This window comes from Encephalitozoon cuniculi, chromosome VIII, assembly GCF_000091225.2.
Source record: "Encephalitozoon cuniculi GB-M1 chromosome VIII, complete sequence".
Taxonomy (NCBI): domain Eukaryota; kingdom Fungi; phylum Microsporidia; family Unikaryonidae; genus Encephalitozoon; species Encephalitozoon cuniculi.
The window spans coordinates 120,653-140,439 of NC_003235.1; the positions used below are offsets into that span (position 1 = coordinate 120,653).

Consider the following 19,787-nt stretch of genomic DNA (forward strand, 5'->3'; position numbering starts at 1 on the left):
TGTGGGCCTTGGGGATTTCTGAGGCAAAAAATGTAGTCCCAAATGGTCAAGAAGATCCAGGAGTCAAAGGAAAAGAAGGCGCTCAAGGCTGCATCCGGGACAAGAAAGGACAAGAAGAAGTGGGGCGACGGAAGGAAGAAGGAGGAGGTCCGCAGGGCCGTGACGGTCTCCGAGGAGCTCCTGGCAAAGGTGCGCAAGGACGTCGGCAGGGCGAGTGTTGTCACGCGGTACATGATCGGCAGCAGGTACAATCTGAATCTCGGGGTTGCAGAGAATGTGCTGCGGCACCTGAGCAACGAGGGCGTGGTTCAGCAGGTGCTTGGGAACCGGCGGATGACGATATATGCAGGGTGCAGAGCCCAAGAGCAATAAAACATTGGTCTTTATTATCTGTCACTGACCTTTCGGCAGGAGGATCTGACCGTTGGGAGTTACAATTCTTGAAATACAGGATTAAAAATTTACCCCAAGATGATGCACAGAGGGTATGGCGGAGACAGAAGAGGATTTCGACCATCGTTTAGATCTGATAGAAACAGCAGATACGCGCCGCGGACAAGGCGGGAGCCACAGAGGTATGATCCCATGCCCGAGCTTGCTCCTGTTGAGTTCCAGAAGAATTTCTACCAGGAGGCAGAGTCGATAAGCAGGATGACGCCTTCTGAGGTTTCCTCGTTTAGGAAGACAAACGAGATGATAGTCAAGGGCACGAATGTTCCGCATCCGATTCAGAAGTTTGAGGAGGCGGGGTTTTCAAGCGAGGTTGTCTCTTCGCTTGTGGAGAAGGGATTCAGCGAGCCGACTGCCATTCAGGGGCAGGGATGGCCGATGGCTCTGAGCGGAAGGGATATGGTTGGGATTGCACAGACGGGGTCTGGAAAGACACTGAGTTTTATTCTACCTGCGCTGGTGCATGCAAAGGACCAGCAGCCCCTCAGAAGAGGAGACGGGCCTATTGTGCTTGTGCTGGCGCCCACCAGGGAGCTTGTGATGCAGATCAAGAAGGTTGTGGACGAGTTCTGCGGGATGTTCAATCTGAGAAGCACTGCCGTGTATGGAGGAGCGTCATCGCAGCCACAGATCAGGGCGCTGCACGAGGGTGCAGAGGTGGTTATTGCAACCCCTGGGAGACTGATTGATCTCCACGACCAGGGACATGCGCCGCTTAGCAGGGTGACATTTCTTGTGCTTGACGAGGCCGATCGGATGCTTGACATGGGCTTTGAGCCGCAGCTCCGGAAGATTATTCCAAAGACAAATGCAAACAGGCAGACTCTGATGTGGAGCGCAACATGGCCTCGGGAGGTCCGAGGGCTGGCAGAGAGCTACATGAATGAATACATCCAGGTGGTTGTTGGGAACGAGGAGCTTAAGACAAACAGCAAGATCAAACAGATAGTCGAGGTGTGCAGCGGAAGAGAGAAAGAGGACAAGCTGATTGGTGTTCTCGACAACTTCAAGGGGGACAAGGTCATTGTGTTCTGCAACATGAAGAGAACCTGCGACGACCTTGAGTATGTGCTGAACAGGTCTGGGTATGGGGCTGCAGCGCTTCATGGAGACAAGTCGCAGAACATCCGAGACAAGGTTCTCGACGACTTCAGAAGTGGAAGAAGGCCGATACTGATTGCCACGGAGGTTGCAGGAAGGGGACTTGACGTGAACGACGTCAAGCTTGTGATCAACTTCGACTTTCCAGGATCCTGCGAAGACTATGTGCACAGGATTGGAAGAACTGCAAGGGGAAACACCAAAGAAGGGATATCGCACACGTTCTTTACAGTCGGTGACAAGGCAAATGCACGGGAGCTGATCCGGATGCTCAGGGAGGCCAACCAAACAGTCCCCTCTGATCTTGAGGACATGGTGAGGGTATCAAACGATAGATATGGGTCTAGAAGCACCAGACACGGATACGACTACAGAGGAAGAGCTGGCCGATTCCCTTACAGAGGATGATCCCCCCGGCCGAGCGACTTAAAACAAAAGATATCGAGTGAACTGGGATGTTCTTAGGCTAGCCTTTGGAACAGCCCCTGCCTTAAGAGAAATCAGATAAGATTCATCAAATAAAATTTTGTTTAAGCATTTGTTTGCAGCACTCAGCCCGTGAGGCTTTTAACCATATACGGGCCTTCCAAGACATACCCAAACCTGGCATAGTAGTTTCTGGTTCCAACCCCGGAGATTATTGCGATCTTTGCTGACTTGTGCTCGTCCCTTGCAATCCGCTCAGCCTCGGCAATCAGGAGTGTGCCGTACCCCTGGTGCTGATACTTCGTGCCATCACTTTTGCTTATGGCTGCGGCGCTTCCGTACACATGAAGCTCTCTTATTATGGACGAATGCTCATTGACCACAGCAGGATGATGTCCATCTGCCTCGAGGCTACCTTCATTCGCTGCAGGTTGCAGGCCTAGGCCCCTTAGCTCGGTCCGAAACGTGTCCACACTGCACTTGCGCAGCCTCAGCAGCCCTATCAGAATGTCTTGCTTCACGTCTTCATAGCTAAGAAACGTCTCCCAGCCCTTGTTTGCCACATAGTCTCTTCTCACCAGCTCGACCTCTTCAGGCAGGATGTTCTCGTGGATATTCCTGATCCCAACCTCTCTGGTTCGAATGTCTCTGCAGCGTGTCCTGTAGTCTTTCATTCTAGCCAGCGCCAGCTCTCTTATGTTGCCGTGCTCCACGCCAGAGCTCACCAGCGTCATCGGGATGTCCCTCTGCACCCTGTATATCCTCATCCATGGCGGCACAAGTGAAAGAATCCTTGCAAGAAGATCAATCAGCTCGTCCGGGGAGTAGTTCCTGTACTTGTTGTTTTTCCACAGCTCAAACAGCCCTGTGCCCTTGATCACAAGCGTGGGATATATCTTCAGTCCGTCGCTTCTGAACCCGGGGTTGTCGAAGTACTCTCGAAACTGTGCAAGGTCTCTTTTCATGGGAACATTCGGAAGATTGGGCATCATGTGAGCAACTATCTTGAACCCTGCGTCCTTCGCAAGTGCAAAGGATTCGCAGACACTCTCAACCGTGTGCCCTCTGTTGGTGTCTCTGGCAACATCCTCGTATACACTCTGGACGCCTACCTCGATTCTTGTGCATCCATATCCTAGCATTTTGCTGAGATGAGGGCGCACGCAGAAGTCTGGCCTTGTCTCTATTGTTATTCCAACACACTTCAGGCGCCCTTCTGCCCCAACCCGTATGGCTTCTTCGACAGTCGGCGATGTGTGCCCGCTAAGAGCATCGTGCAGCCTTGAGATGAATCTGTCTCTGTACGACTCGGGTAGAGACATAAATGTTCCCCCCATTATTATGTACTCCACCTTGTCTGTGTTGTGCCCAAGCGCCTTGAGCTGCCGGAGCCTTTCTCTTGCCTGCTCAAATGGATCGTACCTGCTTCTTATTGCCCTCATGCTCGTCGGCTCGTATCCCGTGTATGATTGAGTGGAGTACTCAAAGTCGGAGTCGGGGCCACCCGGGCAGTACACGCATATGTTTCCGGTCAGTGCGATGTGTGGACATCTGTGGGGCTTGCACATCACAGCAACAACAGCAACCCCAGACGCAGTTCTGACAGGCTTCGCCCTGAGCTGCTCAATCAGACGTCCGTGCTCGGGCGGAATGAACGAAATGATGTCCACAATCCGTGGAGTGCATCCAAGCCTGTACTTCCTGCATACCCTCGACTTGATCGCACTCACGTCTATCCTTTTCTCCTGCTTGTAGAGCTCGACTATCTCGCTCGAAATCTCGTTGCATGCCTTGAGGAAGTCGGACATTCTTGGGGAGACCGAAGGCCGAATTAATTCCTTGGGAAAAGAACGAGCTGGGCCTGCTAGAGATGCCAAGCAATGTCTGATAGGCACCCGGCTTAGCCATGATATTTTGAACTTGATTTTGAGCCCTGAAGATGCAGGCTTCTCTATACCTAAACACATCGATGCGGATGAGGAAAGACGAGATAATGCAGAAGCTGCGGTCGAGCAGTGAGCAGGACAAGATCGAGGGGATGAAGCAAATGATAGCACAGATGAGCCAGGGAGAGGATTTCAGCTCCCTTACACACAAGATAACAAAGGAGACGCTTGTGGTTCGGAGCAACGAGCTCAAGAGGTTGTTCTACTACTACCTTGAGCTTCTCCCGAAGGCCAGGGGAACCCAGTCGTTTGAAGAAATGCTTCTTCTATCGAACCAGGTGAGGAAGGATCTGGAGCATCCAAACGAGTACGTCAGGGGATTTGTGATGCGGTTTGTGAGCACATTGGACGACCAGGAGCTTGTCGGGAACTTCTACAAGCTGATCAAGGACAACTTCAACCATCCAAACACATATGTCCGAAGAAATGCTTACTTCTGCCTAGGAGAGATCTTCCTGAAGATGGACATGTACAAGGAGGTTCCAGACCTCCTGTACCATGCATTGCTTAGAGATCTGGATCCGAACTGCCTGCGAGAGGCCTTTGTCTCTCTGCACCTGACCGACCCCGAGCTGGCACTCAAGTATGCTGGCGAGGTGAGTCTATCGATACCAAGCGAGCTTTCGACAGCGATTGTGGAGAAGATCAAGGACGAGAGGCTTCTCGAGAGGTTTCTTTTTTCTGAAGACAGCATGACGGCGTTTGAGGCAGGGATGTCGATTCACAGGATGAGTAATGACGAGCAGTTACTGAAAAGAAGCACTGACACCATACTACGGTGTCTTGAGGATCTTCCAAGATGCAGGGAGTATGCGATTGATGAGCTTCTCCTCTCGACATACAGCTTCTCTGGATATGCAATGAGCTTCCTGTCGCTGATAGATCCATACGATCTGAGCTTCTGCTCTAAATGCTTTGACTTCGTTTTCAAGATTTCGGAAACCCATGAGTTCTTGCAGATTTCCGACTTTCTGGCCTTCAGGTTCATGGATACCCACGATGCATCTGTCCAGAACCAGAGCTTCAGGGTTCTTCTCCTGGAGAAGATGGCATACTTCGCAAGCACCTATTCGTCTTATAACGAAGAAATGGTCTCTGAGGCCCTGAAGAGCATTGCATCGGACAATCCTGAGATGAGTCATGCCTCTCTGATGTTTCTTTCTTCCTGCTTTGAGATCATGAGCAGGAGCTCTGAGTCCTGTGAAGGGGATGCGGCGGGGCACGGGTCTTATTTGGAGGTGCTGGTCAACAAGATAAATGAGGTGAAGTATGGAAAGATACTGAGGTGTTGTTTTGGCATTCTTAGAAGACATGCGACAAAAGAGATTTTTCTCAGGGTTGTTGAGGTGCTGGAGTCCTCGTTTGGACATGCCGACAGACCCTTGTATTTGAGAAACACGCAGACATTTCTGGGGGCCTTTATGTGCATTGAGCTTTCGGAGATGTGTAGGAGGCTGGAGGGCCCCAAGGACAGGGTGATTGCCGTCATGCTAAGGTTTATTGAGCACGGGAAAGAAAGCAATACCATTGACATGAGCTCCCAGTCAACTATAGTGTCATGCATCAGGTCTCTTGTGTCTTGCAACAGCCAGGGGGAGGTTTCCTCTGATGGCCACAAACGATGTAGAGAAGGTGTTCTCGACCCCATCATGCTTCCCGGGACCCGGTCGAGCGACGAAAGGGGTCTGAACAAGCTCAACGAGTTCCTGGTCGATAGTGAAGGCGGAAGTGCGGAGATGAGGAATGTGACGCAGCTGACAGGGCTGTCTGATCCGATCTACGTTGAGGCAACTACAAGCTACACCCGGTACGAGATTGTAGTGGATATGCTTTTTATCAACCAGACGCCATCATACCTCCAGAACATCCTGCTGGACTTTGTTACAAGCCAGGGCCTCAGTGCTACATTCATTAGCACCCCGTTTTCGCTGTCCAGCAGGTCCGTTGTGACAAAGAGATTTACATTCCGGATAATTGATGCATCGAATGGGTTTATAAGCGGGTCCATCACCTTCAGGTACCCGGACGAGTGTGGGGAATATGCCAACACAGTATACACCATCAACCTGTCTGAAGTCAAAACATCTGTGTCTGAGTTCCTCGAGCCTCGGAAAATGGATCCCGACGGGTTCCGGGAGACGTGGAAGGAGCTTGAATGGGAAAACACATACACTCTCAAGTTTATTACGAAAAAAACGCTGGAGGAGATCTTCGGGGAGGTGAGTAGGGCTCTGAATGGGGAGACGCTGGACATTGAGTGCGATGAGGATTATGCGGTTGGGAACATAGCCTGCTCGACGCTTCAGAATGTATGTGTACTGGTCAATGTGTGCCTGAGGAGAAGCGAGCATGTTCACTTCGAGTCTCGGATCCGGAGTAGGAAGGAGGGGATAGTGAAGTCTGTAAGTGCTGTGGTTGGGGATGTACTGAGATCACTTAAGAATAAATGATGGCTGGCAGCTCTGGCTCTCTAGTGCGGCAGATTTCTTTGAAAATTTTTGATCCCTGAAAATGTCATCGGCTGAGCTGGAGGTTTTGGAATATCTGAACGGACACAAGGACGAGGTCAAGGGATTGAAGATTGTACGGGTGTCTGGAAGGGAAATTCTGTACTCCTCGTCCAGGGACAAGAAGGTCTTCAGCTGGGACCTGCACAGCAAGATCGACTCTGAGTTTGGGAAGATACTGAAGCTGTATGATGGAGGGCATAGCAAAAGGATCAACGGGCTTGATGTGTCCAAGGATGGGAACATGATGGTGACTGTTGGGTCTGATGGGATAGGAAGGATCTGGGATACCGAGAGCAAGAAGTCGATTCTCCTTGAGGGGCACGGCAGGGATGTTCTATGTGTAAGCATCAATAGCAACGACACGAAGATAGTCACCGGGTCTGTTGACAGGACGATGAATCTCTACAACACAAAGGGGGATCTTGTTCTGAAGATGGGAAGGGACATGGAGATGATGCATCGGGGATGGATCAATTGCGTTACATTCCATCCGACCGAGGAGAGCATTCTTGCCAGCGGGTCTGCAGACGGGACTGTGAAGATCTGGGATCTGGATACCCAGGAGCATCTGCAGACGTATCTTGGAGGAGCATATGTTGACTATGAGAAGGCAAAGGAGAAGAAGACCAGTCCTGTTGACTACGACGAGTCAAAGAGTGTCACTGCGATGGCGTTTTCGAAGGACGGGTCGATTTTGACGTATGGAGAGAAGAGTGGGAAGATGTATCTTGTGAAGGTGGACAGTAAGGAATGCATCCAGAGCTTTGATGCAATTGTTCCTGTCAGATCGATTGCTGTTGGGGAGACGGAGCCCGTGATTGCCTTGGGGACGGACGAGTCTGTGATCATTTGGGAAACGATCAGCTCGAGAGTCATTGCAAGCTACAACCTTAAGGAGATTGGAAATGGGGTGCGATGCCTGTCCTTGGCATTTTCCGGAAGCACTCTCTACTGCGGGCTGTCCACTGGGGCTATTGTTCCGCTGGAGCTTAGAAAGTCTGATTAAACTGGTTCTTTGGTTCTCTTTTTACTTTTTATCTGCATCCTCCCTGGGATGGGAGGGATTGAGCTGTATGATGTTCAGAAGCTGCTCATCAGAGATGCAAGAAGAGTCATCGATGAAGGAACTGCTGGGATATTCTCGAGCCCCACCGGAACAGGAAAGACCATGTCTCTGCTCAGTGCTGTGATAGACTATATCGGCGCTGACGAAGCAGGCTTAGATCCTAGGAATAGAGCATTGGAGCAGGCTCTTTTCCAGGGGGGCAGGATGAAGGTACTATATTGCACAAGAACTCACACACAACTGACACAGGCTATCAACGAGCTCAAGAAGCTGGAGGCAGGATGCAACTCTGTTGTCTTGGGGTCCAGAAGGATCTATTGCCTGAATGAGAGGGTCTGCCAGAACAGGAGCTCAGACGCCGTGAATGAGGGGTGCAAGGAGGCCGTCAAGGAGGGATTATGTGTGTTCTATGATGGATGCGACTTATTTGATGGGCATGGGGTGCTGGATGTGGAGGATCTAGTGGCTATGGGGAGAAACGAGAGGCTCTGTCCCTACTATGTGTCCAAGAGATACTCCCAGCAGTGTGACATTGTGTTTCTTCCCTATCAGCTGTTGTTTGCAAGAGAGGGCAGGAAGAGCATGGACATCGATGTCCGAGAAAGCATTGTTGTTGTTGACGAGGCGCATAATATCTATGACTCGGTGGTTCAGATGAACACAGCATGCATACTGTTTAGTACGATGAACAGGTGCATTAAAGCCATGCAGCTGTACAGGGAAAGGCATGGCAGAAGGATGAAGAGGGAGGGCCAGCTGGAAACAGTTGTAGAGATACTTCGAAGGATCAAAGGCTTCGGGGACGAGTACTGTGAAGATGTGGGTGAAGGCGAGGGCGTGATGGGGGTTTCCGAGTTCTTACTCAAGGCAGGGATTGAGGACTTCAACATGCTTGAAGTTGAGGACTATATAGTCACTAGCGGGATTTTCCGAAGGCTGGAGGGGTTTGGAAGCAACCCAAGTCTGCAGATCCCTGAGATATCCAAATTCCTAGGTCTCCTGACTGTAAGTGACCGGAGCGGGAGAATATTCTACAGCTCCCGGGGAGTCAGGTTCACCCCTCTGGATGCATCAATGTACTTCGAAGACGTGCTCGAGTGCAGGGCATTGTTATTGGCGGGAGGGACGATGGAGCCTGTTGATCAGCTGATGTCTGTCCTTGGAAAGAAAAGCCCCAGGTACTTCTCGTATGGAAGTGTGTGCAATGACTTCTTAGCTCTTGTAGTGGGGTCTGGACCATCTGGAAGGGAAATCATAGTGAATTTCGAGACGAGGGAGAGGCCGGAGTCGATTAAAGATGTTACTTCGTCCATATCCAATTTGTCGAATGCTGTCAAGGATGGAGGGATGGTATGCTTTCTGCCCTCGAAGGCCTACCTCGGGATACTCCGAGAAAGATGTGGAGATATGGTGGGGACAAAGAAAGCTCTGTATGAAGACCTCATCACCTTTGAAGGATATGCAGAGGAGGCCGGACGGGGCCCCTGCATTCTCTTTGCTGTGATGGGAGGGAGGCTTAGTGAGGGAGTAAACTTCGGGGACGGGCTGTGCAGATTGCTGGTGGTTGTAGGGGTTCCTTATCCTACCCAGGATCTGGAGCTCAAAGAAAGAGCCAAGTTCAACGGAGGTGAGTATGCCACATCGATAGCAATGAGGACAGTGAACCAGACGCTCGGAAGGGCGCTGAGACACAGAAATGATTATGCCGTGCTTGTGTTGCTGGATAAGAGATACATTCAGCTTTCGAGGCTCGTCAGCCCATGGATAAGAGAAAAGGTGGTCCACTGCGACTTTGGGAGCGGACTTTTCAGAGCGAGCAGATTCCTGGGTAGAGATAGATGCCTCTAAATGCTTTATTGAACGGATGGCTCTAGCTGAAGAATCCATCCATCTTCTTGACAAGCCTCATGGTGATCCTGGGGCCGATCTCATGGAACCCAACCTTTATGTCCTCTTCCTCCTTGGTAAGAATGGCATAATGTCTTACATGGATAAGATCGCCGTCAAAGTAAAAGTGCAGATTTCTCTTGAATGTCTTTGGGCGGGAGGACAGAGATAAGAACAGCTCCTTGAGCTCGCTCTCCCCAGTAAACGTGATACATGGATCTTCTTCGTAGTACTCATTGCCGACCTTGACATACTTCGGGTTGTAGTCCACCACGTTGAATACATATGTCGGCCCTTTTGGCCTGGTCCCAATCTTAATGTCTCTTGCATCCACCAAAACAAAATGGGACAGCTCGAGTGCATCAGCAACATCAAGGTACGACTTCACAGTTGTGTTTCTGTCTCTCAGCTTTGCAGTGACATTGGGCTCTAGCATCCTGCGTATGTGCATGCAGATCTGCCTGGTCCTCTTCCCGGGCTTCTTTGCGGTTATTACCAACTTGTTCGAAAATCCCATGCAGGGGTCGTTTAACCCTGGCTTTGATTCGCTTAGGGACGAGCTTAGATGTCTGGAATTGTCGAAATGTCTACCATGTTGTCCTCATCCCGATGCTCGAGATTCAGGAACCCGGTCACGACATGTTTCTTGATATCCTCCATTCGCTGAATAGATTCACAGATGCCGTTGCCCGGTATAACCAGGAACTTAACTGAGTAGCAGTACAGGATTACAAGGAAGGCCGTTTCCACAAGTGAGTTGACCGGGAGGCCCAGGCTGTACTCCTTGGGGAAAAACATTTCTGCCATTCTGGCTGCCCCCGACACCATGTCGAGACACAGGTATGCTATAATGCCAACAATTTTGGAGCGTGTCCTGCTGAGAACCTCCTCGATCTCGAACTTGGTGATGATCTGGGTGTATGAGAGGACGTCGTGCACCTTCCACATTTTCAGCAGCAGCAAAAGATATAGCGACAGCAGCAGAACGGTCTCTGCAATGTTCAGGACCTCCACCAGGTAACTTCCGAGGTCGTATCCTTTGGAGATGTGGAAGACCAGTGGATATAGGAGGCTTCCAAACAGCGAGTAGTATCTAACAAACGCGATGGACGCCTTCTCGTCAATGGCCAAGACCCTGAATCTTCTCGACGACACAAGCGGCACGACAAGGGCGATGGCATAGAACAGGAAGCTTTTCTGGGTGTTTCTGACGTACAGCTCAAGCATCTTTAGGGAGCGACTGTCCATGTGGATTGCCTTGAGGAAGGATGGTACATCCCCCTCCAGATAGTTCCGTGTGTAGAAGAAGTAGTAAATGTTTGTAAGCACAAGGACCAGGAGGAAGAACACAAATCCCTTTGTCCTTGTGGATTTGATCTCCTCTATGTATTTTGTGCTGATGGCCTCCTGCTTGCTGTTGGCCCTCAGTGCAACAAGACCCACGGTCGTAGCTCCTAGAACAAGTATGGTGGCAAGTAGCAGAAGCGGCGAGATGGTGTTGTTCATTTTTGTTTATTTTACCAGAAAGGAAAATGTCGCAACTGTAAGTGACGCAAAACAGATGTGTGAAACAGACACTTGAGTGCAAAGAAGGTGGTTCTGGAGAGGCAGAGCAAGCAAGACACTATCAGCACAGCCACTCCAAAACGAGATGGCTCAAATAATTTTTCTTCGGATGCCCTAGGAATGATCATCCAGCTAATTTATCTAGGTGTATCATACATAATGTTGAAGGTGCTCCCGACCATATACCAGTACACATACTCCAAATGCAGAAATCACCAGGTGTGGGAAGGACTAAGAAAGAAGTATGTTGTCATCAACGGGGCAACGGGAAAGATCGGGAGAGGGCTAGCAAAGAAGTTTGCAGAGAAGGGAATGAAGGTTCTTCTTGTCGGAAGGAGTGAGTCCAGGCTTATAAGGCTGCATGCAGCTATAGAAAGGATGACGGAGTGCCACATGCACATTGTAGATTATAAAAGAAGCAACAATCTGTCCTTCATAGACAGGTATGACGTGGGGATTCTGATAAACTGTGCCAGTACGATGGAGGACAGCCCGGCATACTTTGTGGAGCAGTCCATCGAGGAGATCATGAATGTTAACCTCGTTGGGGTGATGTCGCTGACAAGGTATGTGCTTGTGAACATGATGGACTGTGGGTACGGATATGTCATCAACATCGGGTCGCTGATGGGGGAGGCGTCGACTCCTCTGTACTCTGCATTTGGATGTTCCAAGCAGGCTCTAAAGGCCCTGTCGGATTCTCTCTACTACGAGCTGGAGGGATACAACGTGAATGTGGAGTACATGGGTGTTGGAGATATGTCATCTGAGGGCTGTGGAGAGAAGCCCTCGCTCCTAAGGCCTTCTTCGGATACCCTTGCAGAATCGATTCTCAGCACATTTGGATCTGCGAAGATGTCCATACCATATCTTCCCCACTTCCTCATGTATCTTTTAATTCTTTGCGTTCCTTCCCCACTTCTGAGTAGAATAGTCTTCCATAGAAACAAGCAGCGGATGTTTGAGATGAGAAGCCGCGAATCGAGTTTTGAGGACCAAAAGGCGAAATAGACTTCTCCTTCTGGTTCTTGGATGCAGGCATGGCTTGATATTAGATCGCACGAAGAATAAAGCTGGTTTATTGTCAATTGATGGATGACGCCTGGGACGATATCTTGGGCCACATGTCTGCAACTTCCCTGGGCACGGGCCCGGCTATCTGCGCCCCTCTCAGCTCCCCCTTGTTGTTGATGAGAACAGCAGCATTGTCCTCAAACATGATGTGGGATCCGTCGGTGCGTCTCCAGATCTTCTTCTGCCTTATGAGAATGGCATAGTGCACCTTCTTCCGAAGCTCTGGCTTTCCCTTCTTGACGGACACAACGCAGATGTCTCCCGGTGCTGCAGCTGGAAGCCTGTTGAGCCTTCCCCTGTATCTCTTCACCCCAATGCACCTGAGTATCTTTGCTCCGCTGTTATCTGCACACTTCATCAGGGTCTCCACCTGGATGCCTCTTGTCATCTTATATCGAGGCTTGATCGAGATCTTCTTCTCCAGGACCTCCGTCTTCTTCTCGGCTGCCATCTTTCCGGGGCTGGATCCGAAAATTTTTTGTAGGCAATGCGGCGGAAAGATGCCTCCCTCAAGAGCTGTGCCTTCCACAACCCTGAGAGTCCCCATACAGCCCCTTTGTGCTAGCCATCGGCCGTGGTATTCTAGACCTCGTCCTTTCCTTCCTCCCAAGGGCCTCCCAGATACCTTGCCTCAACTCCCTGATCCTCTCCTTCCCGAGACTTTCAGTAAGCACCCTGTCCATCGCAAGTAGTCTCAGTCTTATCTTTGCCTTGGTTTCGAGATCGCTGGGCGTGTCCATTCGGTAGGCTGGGATGGAGCCCTGGCGCATTTATCTTCCGTGCCAAGAGGACCTACATTTTGGCGGTTGCTTTTGGGCAGTAATCATCACAGACCCCACTTGATGAAGCCGTTTCTTCTGGGCCTTTTGAAGTGCAAGAGATGCTCGTTCATGACGAAGCTGATTCTGGAGTGCGAGAAGGCAGAAAGCAACGATGTGGATACTGATGATGTGAAGATCTTCAACAAACATATGTTCACAGAGAATGGCGGAGAGAGGCTCAAGTCACTTGTCAATAGCCTCAGAGACTTCCATGGCAGAGAGCTGTCTGAGCAGGACATCAGCTCCTTTGTCGAGAACCCTGGCGATGACGAGAAGATAAAGGAGTTTTTGTTTGGAATTGATGTTGTGGAAGGAAGCTTGCGCTGCGACATGTGTGGCCTTATATACCCGATCAAGGGTTCGATTGTGGAGACTGTGGATACCGTGGAGTCGAAGTAAAGATATTTTGCATGCTTGCCAGGTGTTTTGGCAAAGAGAAATCCTTGGCTCTTTAGCCCTTGGGATGACGGGCATCAAGGGCTTTATAGCCTTCTACGAGCATTTAAAGTCGCAGGGAAAAGGCGATTTAGAATTACGAGCCGACGAACTGGAAAGAGCTGTGAGGGAAATGCTGAGGAGAGCAAAGATAGCAAACTTCGAAGAGTACATACGAAGCTACAAATACAAGAGAAGAGGGCTGGACATGCTCCAGAAAATGATGGTGTATGGAAGGAGAGACCCCGGATACAGAGCATTGAAGGACATGTTCAGAAGCAGCATGGAGCTCCTTGGACACTCAGGGCAGGTAGACAGAATATGCTTTGACCAAGGAAACAGGTTCTTCATGTCGGGAGGTGCCGACGGGATGGTTAAGCTGTGGGATGTGCACTCCGGGTTTCTAGTGCACAGCTTTATAGGACACAGAAACCTTGTGAGTGACCTCTGCGTCAGTAGCGACGGGAAGGTCCTGGTTTCGTGCGACATCCATGGGCTGCTGAGCATTTGGTCCCTGGAGGAGTTTGAAATACTCTTCCAATTGGGGCTTGAGTGCGAGATCATCTTCACGGAGTTTTTCGACACAAATGACACGTCGGCCTACAATCTGATTGTTGTTCTGTCGAGAGGCATCATCAAGACATACAGATTTGATGGCAAGGGAGTGATTTCCGAGTCTGAAAACCTTTGTCTTCTCGACGAAGCAATAAAGGGGCTGTGCTTTACGGAAGGAGGAAGGTTTCTTCTGTGCAGCGGGTGGTGGCCATTCCTTGTTGTTTTCGATACCCAGAGCTTCGACGGATGCATAATTCTTGAGACCAATGGGATGCCTGTGAACACGATATGCGGGGCCAAGAGAGGGCTTAAGATTGCAGCGGCGTGTGACTCCCAGGTATTCCAATGGACGTTTTTTACAGAGGGCAATTCTGGGATGGGGAACTTCAAGAGGAGAACAAAAGATACATCGCTGCAGGGTCACTGGAAGAGATCGATTATTAAGATAGACATAGGGGAGAACGAGTCTGTTGAAAGGATCTGCTACCTCAGGGACAACTTCCTTGTGTGCATATGCACCGACTTGAAGATAAGGATATTTGCAGGGACAGAGCTCAGATGTGTTATAGACACGCCAGAGATGGGGATTGCATACCCGCATCCGCTGGAGAATGTATTTGCCCTTTGCGGAAGCAGCCTGAGGATATACAACATGCATGACCTGGTCTATGAAGAGGTGCTGAGTTTTACAATCAACGATGCCCAGTTTTCGAATGACGGGGAGTTCTTTGTGTTTGGAGACGAAAGAGGGGTTATAAAGGTGCTTTCCATGAATTTCTTGCCCAGGCCTCCCAAGGAGCAGTTTTTTCTGTCTGATCTTGATCACCTCAGTTCTGCCGAGTGGAGGGGTGTTGTCAAGTGCAGGAAGGAGTCCACATATGAGTCGGATAGAAGAAGAAATGAGGACTGGGTCCTGGTGGAGTATACCATCACGGGAAAGTCGAGCAGTTGTACAGGAGTTGAGGATCTAGGGTCGAGACATCTTGTGAAGGACTTTGTCAATCTCGAAGCGTTTCGGAGAAAGTACATGAATGCCCCTCTGCCAGGAGAGGCACAGGTTGTGGAACAAACAACCATGTCGTCGGATAGCAGTGTTGACCTGCTGGACGACTCATCCAGCGGGCTGTCTGAGGAATCGGCTGACTGCAGCAGCGAGGAAGCAGTGGTAGAAGAGAGGAGGGCGCCTCTTCGGAGATTTCTTGTTGATAGCTCGGAGTCTTCCGAGAGGATACCTATGCTAAGGAGAAATGCCCATGCGGTAGACGACAGCGATGGAGGCCTGGAGCCGACCGGGATGGTGAGAAGACTGAGAAGGTTCAACAGGCCCAGGTCTGGTGTGGATGAGGAGAGTGGGATTCGTTTCTTGTCTTTAAGAGGAGGCGACGGTGTGGCCGGAGATGCTCTTGCACTCTATACAGGGGTTTATGGTGGCATCAATGATAGTGAGAGAAGTGAGGTGTGTGAGAACAGTGACGACAGATATGCGGTCGGACCATCGGAGGCGCTGGGGCAGAACGAACAGGGGCTGAAGCAGTATGTTCAGTCGTGGCTATCGTCTCCAGGAATGGTTCCTCAACCTGGAGATGCTGTGTACCTGAGCTCCGAGGGTCTTGAGGAGTTCCAAGCATTTGACACGAGGAGAAGGTTCAGGAGTCCCGGGATCTGCTCTGGATACTACGAGGTGAGGACTCTTGAGGTTGTCAGATACAGTCCGCCGTTTCTTAAGGTAACGTTAGGTCTTGGGGCAGAGGCTTTCGTGGTAAAATACTACAGATATCCTGGGGCGTCACCCGTGCTACTGCTGAAGGAGCAGGTGGACACCGGCATCGGAGACTCTGTAAGCTTTGTATCGAACGGAATAATATCTCAAGGAAGGGTGTCTGGAGTCCGTGGTGTCCATCTTGTTGTCGACTCTGGAGGAAACTCTGTGCTGGTTGAGAGGCCGGACGTGCTAGTTCCGCGGATGCTGTTTCCGGAGGATGTGAAGATGGAGATGCTAGGAGTGCTTAGGCAGAAGAGGATGCACAGAAGCCTCTATGTGACTCTGAGAAGGGAGTCGAATGCATCGTACTACGAAAGTGTTGCATCTACTGTCAACCTGGGAATTATCGAGGAAAAGATCCAGAATGATCTGTATCGCACTGTCGGAGGTTTGGAGTTTGATCTTGGAACTGCAGCCAGCAACTCGTTGTATCTGGGGCCGGTGCTCCATGGGCATTGCCAGCAAGTTGTGGATGGAATCCGGTTGATTATAAGAAGTATCTGAAGATGTGAATCTCTGATTATTGGAGCCCTAATGTATTATGACGTGAATATCAGCCCGGACTACTTGAAGCAGGACATCTGGAGGCTAGAGGAGAGCGAGTACCAAGGGTTCTGCATGAATAGGGTTGTAAGACCAGGGGATCTCGAGAGACTGGGGTGCAGGTCTCCTGAACTTCTAGGAACAAAGCGATGGTACAACCGGGTAGAAGTTGTGTTTGAAGAGGGGGAGCAGGTTGGCTATGACCCAAAAAAAGCAACGAAGTGGGACCTGTTTGTTGTTAGGATGAATGGGACAGCAGGGATGGACAGGCTAATAAAGCTTCAGCCAGACATGATTACATTCAACTATGCAAGCCAAGGCCTCCCGTTTAAGGCTGGGCTGATCAAGACTGCGATTAAGGAGAACATCTTCCTTGAGGTGCCGCTGAGAGAAAGCTTATATGGAGGGCCCTCTGGGGTCATGTGGATGAGGAACGTGCGTAGGCTGCTCTTTATTACGAATGGAAAGAATGTTGTGTTTAGCAGCGGGGCAAGGCGCTTTACGGAGATCAAGAAGCCAGGAGACATTGCGAAAATGCTGGAAATGCTTGGGGTTACGAAAAGAAGGGCCGAGGAGATGATGCTCAATCCCGAAAGACTGCTGAGAAGCTGTGCAGCGAAGAGATACTGTTACAGAGACTCGATTGTTCATAGTGTTGACGAGGGATTGCTGAAGAGAGACTTTATACTATCTCTATACAGAGGCTGATTGCCTGGAAAATAAAGTGAGCCATGGATCTTGTGTTTATTTTGGTTGGACTGATCTCTACCGATGTATTTTGATGTGAATGTGAGCAGCAGATTCCCAGGATCTGAGATTGGTATTGTGGAGGAGCTCGGGCACGACGGGATCTGCGTAAACACCGTGATTACTCCAGAGATGGTGGAGGGATACAGGCGGCCTCCTCTCGACCTCTGGGGGGATAAGAAGGTTTACGAAAGAGTGGAGGTGGTACGATACAGAGACGGCGGTGGTGGAGTTGATGTCAGGGAGAAGCTTGATCCTGACTTGTTGGCCATAAGGTTAGAAAGGCCGGAGGATTTCAAGGAGGTGGTTAAGGTCTCTCCAGATGTGATTACGTTCGACTATACTAAGAGCTTCTTGATTGGAAGGGATGAGGTGGTCGAGGCGACGAAGAGGAACATATTCTTTGAGATTCCATTGGTGCATGGGATGTATGGGTGTGGAGACAAGTCCATGTGGATGAGGAATGCTAGAAGGTTGCTGGAAGCCACTGGTGGAGTGAACGTTGTGGTTGGCAGTGGAGCAGCATGCTCTACAGAAATGAGGAGCAGGCAAGACGTCATAAAGATACTGGAGGGCCTTGGAATGAGCAGAGACGGCGGCAAGAGGGTGCTATTGAACTCTGCAAGGCTGGTCAGGTCCTGTGATATAAGAAGAGGATATGTTGTGAAGAGAAAGATGTGATTGGTTCTCGAGAAGAAGGATCTGAAACATTTCTGTTCTGTGATCGCTGAGATAAATAGAACTCTAAATCAAAACTAAAAGCTATGGGAGCAAGAAGAAATAGGATGAGAGGACGGGGCAGGATCCAGGCCCCTGGCAAGGGTATTGGCAGAGAGATTGGCGAGATTAAGAAGGAAGAGAGGATGGAGGGGAAGTTCAATGTCGACTTCCAGGAGCTTAGTAAGGAGCTGTCGGGCATTGAGATAAAAGAGAGTGCAAAGCACTCTGATGCCGACGAACCAAGTTGCTCGGAGGATGCTTGTATGGATAATGGGCATGGACAGGCAGAGAAGGCCAGCACTGAAAGAATGGTAGGCTCGGAGGTTGGGATCGACGAAGAGAATAAGGAGGCGGAAAACATGCAGGGAGAGATGGTAGATGCTACGAAGGAGCCTTCGATATCCCATCTGATGACACCAAATGTACTGACGGCTGTTATACCTCAGACGCCTATGAGAAGAGTGCTTCATGAAGAGGGGAGCCATCTTCTTGTCAAGGAGGAAAGCATGATGCTCCCCAGCAAGATGGTCATCAACAGGTATCCAGGGCATCTGTTTGTTCACATAGACCAGGTGGAAAGATTCATGACGCCCAGGGAGGATGTGGATAGCATATCCATCAAAGTTGAGTCCAAGGGCATCTCCCACGAGACAAAGAGATATCCTGTGCAGGCAGACATAGGAGTCGGCGAAATGCTGCGGATTCCTATTCGGAAGATGGAAAGTACAGGTATTCTGCTAAGGCTCATACTTTTGCTGCACCACAAATCTGGAGACGTAACAAAGTCATGTGAAACCATGCTTGTGATTGATGGAAACAAGATTCGCTCTGTGCACAACAATCTTCTTGAAAGCAGGCTGGTGTGGGACAACTACGTGTCTCGGAATCTGTTTAAGGGCATCCGAAGCTTTTTCACAAGTGGAGCGCCGGATGCATGGAGCCTGAAGATCTACTTATCGTTTGTGTCGGATGACGAGCTCCGGCTAATTCCTGCACCTCTCCCCCAGGACCTCAGGTCCCTCAGCAAGTGGCTGGTGGTGAAGAAGTTCTCTTATAACATATGGTTCAGGGGGTTTGTGAATCTCAGGGGAGACCTGGGAAAGGTGTGCACCAATCTGTGGAAGAGAAGATATGTAAGATGCTATGGATACGTGATCTTTGTATTTAACGAGCACTCCAGAAGCCTTGTTGGAACGATAAACCTTGTGGATGCAAGCTTTAATCCAAGCATAAGCAACAAGGTGTATCTAGAGAACTTCCTCCGGATCAACATCGGACAGAACATGATCGAGCTACACTTCGACACGAAGGACAAGTACAATGCATGCAGAAATGCACTAACTACAATGCTTCCCCAGGCGCTGTTCCAGGGAAGGAGATAATCCCGGCAGCCTCTGCTTTCCAAGAGACCTTGTCCTATTAAAGACCCTTGAGCACGCTCTTTTCCCCTGGCCTTGGATGGAGGGAATGTTTCCCGCCAACCTTAAGGATTTCTACAAAACCCAGGTCCCATTGTTTATGCGACTGATTTTGAACGAGACAACAAATACTACCAAAGGGCCAGAGCTCAAGAGCAAAGAGATCGGCGACAAGGAGAGGGTGCTTCACTTCCTGAAGGACACCTACACGAAGACCAGGGATCACTCGCTGAAGTATGACCTGAAGAAGTGCATGGAGATAATCGAGGGGAAAGAGAACCAGGAGGTTGCAGATCTCAAGAGCGCACTAGAGGAGGCACTTGTCGAGAACGAGACTCTGTTTGCTGAGAAATGCGAGCTTGCAGTTACTCTCGAGTGCATGAAGGCCGAGAGAGGAGAGTGACAATGGCTGCTTGACAAGGGGCGGGAGTAGTAGAGGGCAAAGATTTATTAGCGGAGGGTTGCCCTGGAGTGAGATGCAGATGCGGTATAAACTGTAAGTGAAGGCAGCTAATTTAGGGTTCTTGCAAGGAAGGATGCTCGGATTGAGGACGGGGTGCTAAAGGGATTTGTGCAAGATGTCATGAGGAGCTTTGGAGGTCTTGACTTGCTGAGCAGGGTTGATGTGCGATGTAGCGGAGGCGTCGTTGCCATTGAAACAGACTCTAAAACCTCGCATGTTGTGCACGGGTCTTTGTTTTTCTGCGGCGAATATAAGTCCATTGGATGTGTGTTTGAGCGAGTTGATTAAATGATATGG

The 19,787-nt window shown here is 50.0% G+C and overlaps 18 protein-coding genes across 18 annotated transcripts; 13 read left to right on the plus strand and 5 right to left on the minus strand.

Moving 5' to 3' along the window:
- Window positions 1-42: 42 nt before the first annotated feature.
- ECU08_1070 (uncharacterized protein) lies at window positions 43-372 on the plus strand (the record flags this gene model as incomplete). The annotated part of the gene is made up of 1 exon (NM_001041846.1): window positions 43-372. The coding sequence occupies one exon, from the start codon at window positions 43-45 to the stop codon at window positions 370-372; it is 330 nt and encodes a 109-aa protein (NP_597237.1).
- Window positions 373-471: 99 nt separating this feature from the next.
- On the plus strand, window positions 472-1,959 carry ECU08_1080 (uncharacterized protein; the record flags this gene model as incomplete). The annotated part of the gene is made up of 1 exon (NM_001041847.1): window positions 472-1,959. The coding sequence occupies one exon, from the start codon at window positions 472-474 to the stop codon at window positions 1,957-1,959; it is 1,488 nt and encodes a 495-aa protein (NP_597238.1).
- A 143-nt stretch (window positions 1,960-2,102) lies between these two features.
- On the minus strand, window positions 2,103-3,785 carry ECU08_1090 (uncharacterized protein; the record flags this gene model as incomplete). Its single annotated transcript, NM_001041848.2, has 1 exon — window positions 2,103-3,785. The coding sequence occupies one exon, from the start codon at window positions 3,783-3,785 to the stop codon at window positions 2,103-2,105; it is 1,683 nt and encodes a 560-aa protein (NP_597239.2).
- A 131-nt stretch (window positions 3,786-3,916) lies between these two features.
- Window positions 3,917-6,373, plus strand: ECU08_1100 (uncharacterized protein; the record flags this gene model as incomplete). Its single annotated transcript, NM_001041849.1, has 1 exon — window positions 3,917-6,373. One exon carries the CDS (start codon window positions 3,917-3,919, stop codon window positions 6,371-6,373), a length of 2,457 nt encoding a protein of 818 aa, NP_597240.1.
- A 61-nt stretch (window positions 6,374-6,434) lies between these two features.
- ECU08_1110 (uncharacterized protein) lies at window positions 6,435-7,439 on the plus strand (the record flags this gene model as incomplete). Its single annotated transcript, NM_001041850.1, has 1 exon — window positions 6,435-7,439. The coding sequence occupies one exon, from the start codon at window positions 6,435-6,437 to the stop codon at window positions 7,437-7,439; it is 1,005 nt and encodes a 334-aa protein (NP_597241.1).
- A 48-nt stretch (window positions 7,440-7,487) lies between these two features.
- ECU08_1120 (uncharacterized protein) lies at window positions 7,488-9,347 on the plus strand (the record flags this gene model as incomplete). The annotated part of the gene is made up of 1 exon (NM_001041851.1): window positions 7,488-9,347. The coding sequence occupies one exon, from the start codon at window positions 7,488-7,490 to the stop codon at window positions 9,345-9,347; it is 1,860 nt and encodes a 619-aa protein (NP_597242.1).
- Window positions 9,348-9,369: 22 nt separating this feature from the next.
- Window positions 9,370-9,903, minus strand: ECU08_1130 (uncharacterized protein; the record flags this gene model as incomplete). The annotated part of the gene is made up of 1 exon (NM_001041852.1): window positions 9,370-9,903. One exon carries the CDS (start codon window positions 9,901-9,903, stop codon window positions 9,370-9,372), a length of 534 nt encoding a protein of 177 aa, NP_597243.1.
- Window positions 9,904-9,947: 44 nt separating this feature from the next.
- ECU08_1140 (uncharacterized protein) lies at window positions 9,948-10,892 on the minus strand (the record flags this gene model as incomplete). Its single annotated transcript, NM_001041853.1, has 1 exon — window positions 9,948-10,892. The coding sequence occupies one exon, from the start codon at window positions 10,890-10,892 to the stop codon at window positions 9,948-9,950; it is 945 nt and encodes a 314-aa protein (NP_597244.1).
- A 180-nt stretch (window positions 10,893-11,072) lies between these two features.
- ECU08_1150 (oxidoreductase) lies at window positions 11,073-11,963 on the plus strand (the record flags this gene model as incomplete). The annotated part of the gene is made up of 1 exon (NM_001041854.1): window positions 11,073-11,963. One exon carries the CDS (start codon window positions 11,073-11,075, stop codon window positions 11,961-11,963), a length of 891 nt encoding a protein of 296 aa, NP_597245.1.
- A 73-nt stretch (window positions 11,964-12,036) lies between these two features.
- ECU08_1160i (60S ribosomal protein L23) lies at window positions 12,037-12,477 on the minus strand (the record flags this gene model as incomplete). Its single annotated transcript, NM_001041855.1, has 1 exon — window positions 12,037-12,477. One exon carries the CDS (start codon window positions 12,475-12,477, stop codon window positions 12,037-12,039), a length of 441 nt encoding a protein of 146 aa, NP_597246.1.
- Window positions 12,478-12,535: 58 nt separating this feature from the next.
- On the minus strand, window positions 12,536-12,766 carry ECU08_1165 (uncharacterized protein; the record flags this gene model as incomplete). The annotated part of the gene is made up of 1 exon (NM_001415230.1): window positions 12,536-12,766. One exon carries the CDS (start codon window positions 12,764-12,766, stop codon window positions 12,536-12,538), a length of 231 nt encoding a protein of 76 aa, NP_001402525.1.
- A 102-nt stretch (window positions 12,767-12,868) lies between these two features.
- Window positions 12,869-13,246, plus strand: ECU08_1170 (uncharacterized protein; the record flags this gene model as incomplete). The annotated part of the gene is made up of 1 exon (NM_001041856.1): window positions 12,869-13,246. One exon carries the CDS (start codon window positions 12,869-12,871, stop codon window positions 13,244-13,246), a length of 378 nt encoding a protein of 125 aa, NP_597247.1.
- Window positions 13,247-13,310: 64 nt separating this feature from the next.
- Window positions 13,311-16,103, plus strand: ECU08_1180 (uncharacterized protein; the record flags this gene model as incomplete). The annotated part of the gene is made up of 1 exon (NM_001041857.2): window positions 13,311-16,103. The coding sequence occupies one exon, from the start codon at window positions 13,311-13,313 to the stop codon at window positions 16,101-16,103; it is 2,793 nt and encodes a 930-aa protein (NP_597248.2).
- A 30-nt stretch (window positions 16,104-16,133) lies between these two features.
- ECU08_1190 (uncharacterized protein) lies at window positions 16,134-16,850 on the plus strand (the record flags this gene model as incomplete). Its single annotated transcript, NM_001041858.1, has 1 exon — window positions 16,134-16,850. One exon carries the CDS (start codon window positions 16,134-16,136, stop codon window positions 16,848-16,850), a length of 717 nt encoding a protein of 238 aa, NP_597249.1.
- Window positions 16,851-16,913: 63 nt separating this feature from the next.
- Window positions 16,914-17,570, plus strand: ECU08_1200 (uncharacterized protein; the record flags this gene model as incomplete). Its single annotated transcript, NM_001041859.1, has 1 exon — window positions 16,914-17,570. One exon carries the CDS (start codon window positions 16,914-16,916, stop codon window positions 17,568-17,570), a length of 657 nt encoding a protein of 218 aa, NP_597250.1.
- Window positions 17,571-17,653: 83 nt separating this feature from the next.
- On the plus strand, window positions 17,654-18,991 carry ECU08_1210 (uncharacterized protein; the record flags this gene model as incomplete). Its single annotated transcript, NM_001041860.1, has 1 exon — window positions 17,654-18,991. The coding sequence occupies one exon, from the start codon at window positions 17,654-17,656 to the stop codon at window positions 18,989-18,991; it is 1,338 nt and encodes a 445-aa protein (NP_597251.1).
- Window positions 18,992-19,127: 136 nt separating this feature from the next.
- ECU08_1220 (uncharacterized protein) lies at window positions 19,128-19,430 on the plus strand (the record flags this gene model as incomplete). The annotated part of the gene is made up of 1 exon (NM_001041861.2): window positions 19,128-19,430. The coding sequence occupies one exon, from the start codon at window positions 19,128-19,130 to the stop codon at window positions 19,428-19,430; it is 303 nt and encodes a 100-aa protein (NP_597252.2).
- A 73-nt stretch (window positions 19,431-19,503) lies between these two features.
- On the plus strand, window positions 19,504-19,778 carry ECU08_1225 (uncharacterized protein; the record flags this gene model as incomplete). Its single annotated transcript, NM_001415232.1, has 2 exons — window positions 19,504-19,523; window positions 19,547-19,778. 2 exons carry the CDS (start codon window positions 19,504-19,506, stop codon window positions 19,776-19,778), a joined length of 252 nt encoding a protein of 83 aa, NP_001402526.1.
- Window positions 19,779-19,787: the final 9 nt, after the last annotated feature.